General features: G+C 44.9%; 1 protein-coding gene across 1 annotated transcript in view; it reads right to left on the reverse strand.

Moving 5' to 3' along the window:
• The window catches only part of TXNRD1 (thioredoxin reductase 1), a 41,789-nt gene extending 41,626 nt beyond the window's left edge, over positions 1 to 163 (reverse strand). Inside the window, exon 1 of the mRNA XM_065397440.1 lies at positions 110 to 163. Coding sequence (XP_065253512.1) covers positions 110 to 148 — 39 coding nt within the window. The 5' untranslated portion in view covers positions 149 to 163. The remainder of the gene's footprint in view (positions 1 to 109) is intronic.
• Between the last annotated feature and the right edge of the window lie 10,964 nt (positions 164 to 11,127).

The following is an 11,127-nucleotide window of genomic DNA, read 5'->3' on the forward strand; positions in this document are numbered from 1 at the left end:
CTGAAGTCAATGGGATCTTGCAACTCAGTTACATTAGTGAAATGAAGAACAGTGAACTTGTAAGATATGACAAATCCTGTATATCTCTGCGTGAAAATTAACATTTTACCTTAGCAGAGAGACTGCACGCTGTGTTACTGAAGATCATAACAGTGTTTTTATCTATGTAGGCCTGTATTTTAAACTGCAGGTCTGTATCTTTGTTTTTGCAGGAAGCTGTAATGGCTTGTCCATTGTTTGCATTCTGAGCTTCATGGTGATAATCTTCTGTTGCTATAAGAAATTAAAACAAAGTGGAGTAACCAAAAACCAGATTGTAAAATGGTTTATGATAAAGATGACATGCTGATAAGAGGTTCAGATGAAATTAAAATATTAATGATTTATTTCAAAGGGTTTTTAAAAACAATTCCCTATTTTTAGTCACCTGGTTCCATTGTTCTTTCTCTGTCCCCCTCACCCACCAGCAGGCAAAGTCTAAGGGTATGATTATACTTGGAGTTGGGGGGTTGATTCCCAGCTCACGTAGACATACTTGTGCTAGCTTGCATCAAGCTAGTGTGCTAAAAATAGCGGTGTAGCTGCAGTAGCAATGGCAGTAGCAAGTGGCAGCGTGGGCTAGCTGCAGGGCCGCCCAGAGGATTCAGGGGGCCTGGGGTCCCCCGCCGCCGAATTGCCGCCGAAGACCCGGCATTTCAGCGGCAGGTTCCGGGACGGAAGGACCCTCCGCCGCCGAATTGCCGCCGAAGACCCGGAGCAGAAGAAGCTCTTGGGGCCCAGGCCCCACGAGAGTTTTCCGGGGCTCCCGGAGCGAGTGAAGGACCCCGCTCCAGGGGCCCCGAAAAACTCTCGTGGGGGCCCCTGCGGGGCCCAGGGCCTGGGGCAGATTGCCCCATTTGCCCCCCCCCGGGCGGCCCTGGCTAGCTGCCCTGAGTACCAACCCACCTGAACCCCATGAGCACATACTTGGCATGGCTAGCCTGTGCTACCACTCACAGCTGCCCATGCTACCGCAGCTACTGTTTTTAGTGTGCTGCCTCAAAGAGAGCTAGCGTGAGTATGTCTACATGAGTTGGGACTCACACCCCTAACTCCAAGTGTAGACGCAGCCTAAGAGCATGAAATGCTGAGCTCACTGAAGCCAATGGCAAAACTCCCACTGACTTCAATGAGGCCAGGATTTCACTGCATGACATTTTATGAAGACTCCTTACCATTCACATTTTTTGCCCTAGAAATCATAACTGAGGCAAGCTTTCAGGATTTGGCTCTGTTCCTGCAATCGGATCCATGCAGGAAGATCCCTGAATCCTTGTAGAACCTAATTACTGGGGTCCACCTATTCAGATCTCATTTCAGAATTGGAGCCTTCAGCATCATCAGCTGAGCATCAATGTTCCAAGACAGACTTAAACCTTTATCATATTCTTTTCCCACATGACTGTGCCACGTTTTCAGTGAAGCATATGGGGATTTAGTCATGAGACTCTAATTAATGTTAATGGAGATGTTTTACATGAGGGTAAGTAGATTATGTGCTCATCTTAAAAGTTTCCAGAGCATTCACAATATAAATTACACAAGCCTAGTATAGAACAAGGTTGTAGCAATTAAGTCAATAGCTCCTAAACTTTAATAATACCCCTCTTAATGACAGAATTTACTACTAATTATTTACTAATACTGATTTACTCCAGTATCTGAACATTTCCATCACCCATTTTATTTTAAAGTAAATAAAACTGGTTAAAATAAACTTAAATATAGAACTACTGTAGCTTTGTAGTATAACAAATGTCAATAACAGATCTCATAAAAAGCTTTATGACACATTTAGTTATAACTTATAAGAACCATCCTATAGGAACAACATTAATTCTTAGCACTTAGGATCTGATTCATCAATTTCAGTAGCAGCTAGGAGCCTAAATACCTTTGTGGATCTGGGACAGTCTATTTTCAGACTATTTTCATACAAACATTAACTAATGGTATCATTTGTCCTGTCTCTCCATTACCTCCCTAATATTTGTTATTTATCCTTGTCATGTCATGTTTGAATTTGGAACCCAATCCCACAAACTAAATGGGATTACTTGTATGTGTAAGAACTGCATACACGAGTACAGGTTTGCAGGATCAGGTCCTAAAATTGTGAACTCCTCATGATTAGAACTGTGTCTTTTATTTGTAAAGCACCAAATACATGTATAATGTAATAGAAAACTATATTTCATAGAGATACAAATAATAGTTAAAATATAAATATATTTCATATTTAATAAAATTCAAACCATTATATAATCTAACATTTCATGATCTTTTGGACAGACCCATATCAATTATTGTTTTTATATAACTAATGTACTTCTGAACAATGGAAGATCATTTTAACATGAATAAAAAGATGCAGCATACTGTAAGTGGCCTAAACAAACTATGTGATTAGTCTCTATAAAGTCTCTATTGTCACTTGTTTGAGATGACCTGCATATCTGGGCTTCCTGCTTTGATGCTCATAGTTATTGTGATCAACACAAAACGGGGGCAACCACAACAACAACTACTAGCTCTTATGGCAGACATTTAATGGATTAAAAACTGGCTAACTAAGAGCTTTCAAAATGTAAATGTAAATGAGGAATCGTCATCAAGCGGGTGTGTTTCCAATGGGGTCCTGCAGGAATTGGTTCTTGGCGCTGTGCTATTTAACATTCGTATCAGTGACGTAGAAGAAAACATAAAATCATCACTAAAAAAGTCTGCAGGAAGTGGCAAAAAAATTGAGGAAGTGGCAAATAATGAAGAGGACAGGTCACCAATTGAGAGCAATCTGGACTGCTTAGTAAACTGGGTAGAAGCAAACAGTATGTGTTTTAATATGACTAAATGTAAATTAGGGATGTAAGAGTTTAACCGGTAAACTGGTTAGCTGATAACAGAAACCAATAAGCATCAAGCTTAACGATTAAACTCCACCCAAGGTCCCGGCTGCTGCCCCGCGTGCCCGGGGTTCCTCCAGGCTGCCGGCCCCGCCACCCGGCATCCTGGCATCCCTGCACGGCTGGCATCCCAGCTGCCGCCCTATGCTAGGGCTCTGCTGCTGCCCGGCATCCTGGCACGCCCGGTGTCCCCCGGGGCTCCCAGCCCCGCGCCCGCGGTCCCTCCCAGCAGCAGAGATCCCCGGGGGTCACAGCAGAGCCCCACGTAAAATGTGGGGGTGCTGCAGCACCCCCTGCACCGCTAGTTCCCCGGGTAAATGTTTAACCATGTAACCGATAGAATTTTAGTCGGTTACATGGTTAGTGTTTTTACATGTTATTTATATCCCTAATGTAAATATCTAGGGACAAAGAATGTAGGCCATACATACAGGATGGATGACTATAATCTGGGAAGCAGTGACTCTGAAAAAGATTTGGGGGCTATGGTGGATAATCAACTGAACGTGAGAACCCATTGTGATGCTGTAGCCAAAAGAGCTAATGCAATCTTGGAATGCAGAAATGGGAATCTTGAGCAGGAGTTGAGAGGTTACTGGTGCAAACACTGCTTGAATACTGTGTCCAGTTGTGGTGCCCACAATTCAAAAAGGATGTTGATAAATTGGAGAGGGTTCAGGGAAGAGCCATGAGAATAATTAATGGATTAGACAACATGCCTTATAGTGATAGGCTCAAAAAGCTCAGTCTATTTAGCTCAACGAAAAGAAGGTTAAGGGGTGACTTGATTACAGTCTAAGTATCTACCTGGGGAACAATATTTAATAATGAGCTGTTCAAACTAGCAGAGAAATATATAACACAATCCAATGGCTAGAAGTTGAAGCTAGACAAATTCAGCCTGGAAATAAGGCATAATTTTTTTAAGAGTGAGAGTAATTAACCACTGGACTAAAGGGATGCGGTGGATTCTCCATCACTGACAATTTTTAGATCAACATTGGATGTTTTTCTAAAAGATCTGCTCTAGGAACTATTTTGGGGAAGTTCTATGGCCAGACTAGATGATCACAATGGTCCCTTCTGGCCCTGAAATCTATGAATCTGTTACCCCCTTAACTCTTTGGCAGACGTTTATCTACCCTTAGTCATCCTGTTCCCTCCGCCCCCATTCTTAACTGCTATCTTGGTCCTATCAAGAAAAATCCTGCAATATTTGTAATCTCTAAATACACTGTTTAGTGGGCAATCTCTTGTGGTGAACTGGTTCTGGTTCATAGGCTCCAGAGATGATCAAACTGGTGTGCGTGAGGGTGAGGTGTGAGAGGAGAAGAGGAGGGTCAAGCTGGGGCAGGGGATATTCCCGCCACAGCTCTGGGAAGGAGATGTTTTGGTTGGTTGGCCTGTTCCCACCACCTAACAGACACACACACACTCACACTCACTCTTCTCATAGAATCACAGAAATGTAGGGCTGGAAGGGACCTCAAGAGGTCATCTAGTCCAGTCCCCTGCACTGTAGCAGGACCAAGTAAACCTAGATCATCTCTGACTGTTGTTTGTCCAACCTGTTCTTAGAAACCTACAGCAATGGGGATTCCACAACCTCCCTGGGAAGCCTGTTCCAGAGCTTAACTACCTTTATAGTTAGAAAAAACTTTCTAATATCTGACCTAAATCTCCCTTGCTGCAGATTAAGCCAATTACTTCTCCTACCTTCAGTGGACATGGAGAACAATTGAGCACTATCCTCTTTATAACAGCCCTTAACATATTTGAAGACTATCAGGTCCCCCCTCAATCTTCTTTTCTCAAAACTAAGCTTCCCCAGGTTTTTTTTAACCTTTCCTCATAGGTCAGCTTTTCTAAACCTTATATCATTTTTGTTGCTCTCCTCTGGACTCTCTCCAATTTGCCCCCATCTTTCTTAAAGTATGGTGCCCAGACTTGGACACAGTACTCCAGATAAGACCTCACCAGTGCCGAGTACAGCGGGACAATTACTTCCATGTCTTCCACATGACACTCCTGTTAATACTCCTCAGAATGAAATTAGCCTTTTTAGACGCCTACAGCGTCCAATAGTTTTGTGGATCATTAAAGAGCCTAAACTGGGACTTAGGCATCTAAAAACTTTTGTGAATCTAGCCCCAAGTGCTTAGGAATTCGGTATCATCATCCTCATTTTACAGGTGGGGAAACCAAGACACAGAAGACTGAAGTGACTTGTCCAAGGTCACCAAGCAGAGCTGGGAATAGAATCCTGAGTCCTAGTCCACTGCTCTATCTACTAAACAACACTGCCTCATGCACACTAGTAAAACTATTCCTTCCTGCACCGTCTCTATCTATTATTTACTATGCATTTTAGTGACACAGAGCATCACAAGCAAACACAGGGAAGTACTTTGCACAAAAGGAAGAGTACCATCAACCAAGTTGTCATAACTATAAAGGGAAGGGTAACAGCTCTCCTGTGTACAGTACTAAAATCCCTCCTGGCCAGAGACTCCAAAATCCTTTTACCTGTAAAGGGTTAAGAAGCTCGGGTAACCTGGCTGACACCTGACCCAAAGGGCCAATAAGGGGACAAGATACTTTCAAATCTTGGGGGGGGGAAAGGCTTTTGTGTGTGCTCTTTGTTTTAAGGGGTGGTTCGCTCTTGGGACTGAGAGGGACCAGACATCAATCCAGGTTCTCCCCATCTTTCTAAACAAGTCTCTCTTATTTTCAAAATTGTAAGTAAAAGCCAGGCAAGGCGTCTTAGATTTACTTTGTTTTCTCAACTTGTAAATGTACCTTTTACTAGAGTGTTTATCTTTGTTTGCTATACTTTGAACCTAAGACAGAGGGGGGTCCTTTGAGCTCTTTAAGTTTGATTACCCTGTAAAGTTATTTTCCATACTGATTTTACAGAGATGATTTTTACCTTTTTCTTTAATTAAAAGCCTTCTTTTTAAGAACCTGATTGATTTCTCCTTGTTTTAAGATCCAAGGGGGTTTGGATCTGTATTCACCAGGAGTTGGTGAAAGGAAGGAGGGGGGAAGGGTCAATTTCTCCTTGTTTAAGATCCAAGGGGGTTTGGATCTGTATTCACCAGAAGTTGGTGAAAGGAAGGAGGGGGGAAGGGTCAATTTCTCCTTGTTTAAGATCCAAGGAGTTTGGATCTGTATTCACCAGGGAATTGGTGAAAAGTTTCTAAAAGCTTCCCAGGGTAGGGAATGGTGGCAGCGAACCAGAACTAAGCTGGTAGTTAAGCTTAGAAGTCCTCATGCAGGCCCCTACATTTGTACCCTAAAGTTCAAAGTGGGGATACAGCCTTGACACAAGTATCAAAAGTGAATGTGGTCAAAGGAAACCAAGCTTTCCTAGGCAGTGTCCCAGCATCTCTGAAAGTGTTTTGAGGTGAAGTGTAGAATGAGTCAGCCGTAGAAGAGAGTCCAAATCCTAGAGATTTGCAATCTGGAAGCTGTCAGGTGTTAGCAGCATGACAAAGGCAGACCTGACAGTTCTCAAAGGGTGGTATATTTTAACTTTATTAAATTCAAGACATGACAATATTCAAAATAAAACGAAGTGAATAAAATCCTTTTGTTCAATACTGTACACATGATGCAGAAATATCAGTGCATTTTCTATGGCATGTATTTCACCTTCATTTAATTTGTACTAAAACATAAAAGTAAGCTTTAAAATAACTCAAATATCTCATTCAGCAATTTAAACTGTAAACAGCTTGTTCATTTCTATTAGGAGAGCATTATAGTAATGTACCTCCATTAATGAGCACCTCTTCTCTTGTGCTTATCTATAAAAGGATAAATATGTGGTTGAAGGCAGGTATATCAGTCTTAGAATGATTGAAGTCCTTTTAATATGACCTGGAAAAGGTTACCTCAGGTTAATTATAAACACCTGAGTCTAATTAAGGACAGCCTGTGACCTTTAGAAATCTCTTCCAGTGAGAGTGAGGGGAGGAAGCAGTAGAAAGACTGTGTGCAGTGAGAGGGGAGGCTTTTCCAAATAAGAGCTGGTTTTCTCTATAAGGGAAACGTGTTTATTTCTGTTTGGGGAGGAGGACCTTGGTTCCCAACATAGCTGGGCACAGAATAGGTTAGAGAGGGCGGCTGGTGATTGGAAGCCAGCATATGAAGAGGCATACTCCAGTGGGAATTAGGAAATGCTTTTTTTGTTTGTGTTTGTTTGTTTAAAGAAGCCCTAAGGCCAAACCTCGGGCCTCCTCTGTAAATATTGTAAATAAGCCAATGTGAAGAACTAAACCTCCAGAGTAGGACTGATTTACCCCAGGCTCCCCCAGTGTCAGAGGGAGAAATGCTGAGCCCTGACGTCACTAAAGAGTTACGCTGTCACAACAGTTTCCTCCAATTTTTTCATCATCCAACTTACAAAATGCATCTATTCTGAAATCATTTAAAAGTGGTTATGCCAACTGACTTATCTGGGTTAAAACAAATGTGAAATAAAGTTCCTCAAGAGTTTAGGTTAACAAGGCTGAACAAAACACATAGGAATAAAAAAAAAAACATGCATATTGAATGAGCATTAGGCTGGCCAGGAAATGTGCTGGCAGTTCATATACTAAGGGATAAATCCCGCTCTCAGTTACTACTGAAGTCATTAAGGGTATGCCTACACTACAAGTGCTGCAGCTGTGCAACGGTAGCGCAGTAGTGTAGACACTTGGTACAGCAATGGAAGGGATTTTTCTGTTGCTGTAGAAAATCTGTCCCCTCGAGAGACGGTAGCCAGGTCAACCTAGTGGTGTCTCCACTGGGGCTTAGATTGGCTCAATTATGTCTCTCAGGGATGTTGATTTTTCACACCCTTGAGTGACACAGCCAAATCAACCTAAATTTTAAATGCAGACTAGGCCTAAGATTGCACTGATGTAAGCAAGGGCAAAATTGAGCCCAGAGTCTGCAAGCTTGCATCCATCAACAGTAATGCTATGTGAACACAGTTATGAAGCATTGTTTATGTTATATTTTAAAAGTCCACACATACAATAATATGGCAGAAATGTTTACAGGAAACAGCACAAAGAGAGAAAAAATGAATTTGGGCCGAATTCGTCAATGAGTTACTCCAGTTTTACGCTGATGTAATTTCATTGATTTCAGTACAGTTACATTGGCATAAACGTAGAGTAATACAGCAGTGATTTGGGCCCCTTATCTTTATACCATGAAGTTGTGTTGGATTTTGGGGCTCTGCCAGCTATTATTAGCACAAGAAAATCTGCAAAAGTTATTTTTAATAGTAACAATACTTTGCAACTCTACCCACAAAGGGCCGGATACCAAACTCATTCCAAGATTCCAATTAGAATCTTTCCATGCACACCAGTGACAAGGAATTGAGTCCCAAGAGCCCAACCCTCAACTCCTACTGAAGTCAATGGAAGTGGAAGGCACTCAGCACCTCACAAATTTGGACTGAGATGTGGAGGCGGGGGAGATAGGGGAGACAAAACTAAGGTTACCATACATCCGGATTTTCCCGGACATGTCCGGATTTTTGGGCCTCAAATCCCCGTCCGGGAGGAAAAACCCAAAAAGCCGGACATGTCCGGGAAAATAGGGAGGGAGGGCCCGGCGAAGCTCGGCCGGGGGCCGGAGGTGCGGAGCCGGGGGTGCGGGGCCGGCGGTGCTCAGCCGGGGGCCGGGGCCGGGCCAGGGCCGGCAGTGCTCGGCCAGGGACGGGGACGGGGACGGGGACGGGACGGGGACGGCGGTGCTCGGCCGGGGCCGGGGCCAACGGTGCTTGGCCAGGGCCGGGCCGGGGCCGGGGCCAGGGCCGGCGGTGCTCGGCCGGGGCCAGCGGTGCTGGGCCAGGGGTGCTCGGCCGGGGGCCGGGACGGGGATGCTCGGCCGGGGGCCGGCGCCCCAGGGCCCGAGCCGAGCCGGGCGGGCGACGCCGGGGCCAGAGCCTCTTGGCCTGGGCAGGTCTGTTTGCGTCGCTACAGGGGGCCGGGACTGGGCCGCGCCACACCCCGCCCCAGCCTACCTGCTGCCTCCCTGTTTCAGGCTTCCCGCGAACATTTGATTCGCGGGAAGCAGGGGAGGGGGTGGAGCGTTCAGGGGAGGGGGCAGAGTTGGGGCAGGGACTTTGGGGAAGGGGCGGAGTTGGGGCGGGGCCGGGGCCCCGTGGAGTGTCCTCCTTTTTTAAAACTAAAATATGGTAACCCTAAGGGAGACAAAAAACTGGGATGAGGACATGGAGCTGGGGGGGAGGGAGGGGGAGATTCTATGGACAATATAGTATGTGATCATGTGTAAGGCTAAGATTTAATCATGGGTATTTTTAGTAAAAGTCCTGGACAGGTCACGGGCAATAAACAAAAATTCACGTCCCCGTGACCTGTACTATATACTCCTGACTAAATCTTGGGTGCTCTGGGGGGGTCCCAGGGGCACAGCTGCTGCTCTGGAGGGGGGGCTCCGGGGCACCCGCTGGTGCTGGGGGGGAAAGGCTCCCGGGTGCCTGCTGGTGCTCGGGGTGGGAGGGCGGCCTGGGACCGCCACCGCTGGCAGAGGGGCAGCCCAGGACCCCTGGTGCTGGCGGAGGGGAGGAGAGCAGCGGCCTGGGACCACCGCAGCTGGTGTTAGCGCAGGGGGGACAGCAGCCAGGGACTGCCGCCGCTGCTGGGGGGTGGGGAGGGTGCAGCTGGCCCTGGGGCCGCCCCAGCTGCTCGGGCAGCCCTTGGGTCAGCCACCCCTACTGGCTGCAGAAGTCACAGAGGTCCCGGAATCTGTGACTTCCATGACAGACTCGCAGCCTTAATCATATGTGATGATTTGGGGAATTTTTCTCTGTATAGTTTAGGAATTCTGTTTGAGATTATGAACTCTGTATGTTTAAGCCCTTATGATTCTCTTTACTGTATACCTGCCTCAAACGCCTTAACACCAAGGAGACAGGGAGGGGTGCCTGAGTGGCTGTCTCTGAATAGGATGGTTGTTAGACTATAAGCACCTGAACAGATCTTGCCCGAACACAGCAATGGGATAAATGGGATAGATGCATCCTCCAGCTTGTCTGCGGAGAGCTGGGGATACCAGAGACAGCGTCTGTGCCCAGGAAGTACGCTAGAGAGGCCAGAGAGAGAGAGGCTGAAACCGAACTGGGATGCAGGGGAGCTTAAAAAAAAAAAAGCACACATGCCTAGCATGTGAAACAGGGCAGTCTGGCGAGCATCCAGCAGGATGAATTTGATCAGGGCTGAGAGATCATGTAATTAAAGACACTATCACAGTGCATACTCCCAACAAGGCTGAATTAAAGTAGCACAGGCAACCTTAATTCTAGCATTTCATAACTCTTGAGTGCTTGACTTTGCAACCTTAATGTTCCTTGAATATAGTGCATTTTTATGTAATAGGTTATACATTTAAAAAGCAAATAAAAACAGAAAACATATATATTATATGGTACAGTAAACCACTTACTGTTTGAAAACTCTACAATACCATGGTATAAAAGCAGGAGTAAAGAGAAGAACATCTGCCTTTAAAGAGAAATGTTGTACTAGGAAAATTATAATATACTATAACATTTTTTCTTAAATAAATTTACCTTTCAGGTGATAGTCGTAATTTTCCTTGCCAATTTTGCTAATTACTGGCAGCGGTTTTTTTTTATTTAATATCTTTCTTGATCTTAACATGAAAGCAATAATTCTGAATTTGTAACATTACTTTGATTTCCATGACAACAGTCTAGGGGTTTTGGAACAGGAAGGAAATAAAGGACTGCTCCCAGCGCTACCACTGCAGCTGCAATCTGTTTTTAGCACACCAGCTTGATCAGCGCTAGCATGGGTATGTTTCCTCGAGCTGGGAGTCAAACCCCCAGCTTGAAGTGTAGACATATGCTTAGATTCAGACTAAAACATTTGTAGTTGTGTTAGCATTGTAACCTAGGTGGGATTGTTTTTGCTTGTCAAGTCAGACCTTAATAGTAACCTGAGAAGTGGGAACGTCCGTATGTTCCTTTGATTCCCTAATTAGTACTGTGGGAACCCTCTGCTCTGCATGTACAAGCACAGTAGGACTGGCTTGACAGCATCACCTTAAGCAGTTCAATAGATTTTGGTTATTCCAGTTAGGATAAAAACTTCCAATGCTGACTTCTGCCATGCCCTTAATTCTAGAAACTGGCTCA

Source organism: Emys orbicularis, chromosome 1 (assembly GCF_028017835.1).
Source record: "Emys orbicularis isolate rEmyOrb1 chromosome 1, rEmyOrb1.hap1, whole genome shotgun sequence".
Taxonomy (NCBI): domain Eukaryota; kingdom Metazoa; phylum Chordata; order Testudines; family Emydidae; genus Emys; species Emys orbicularis.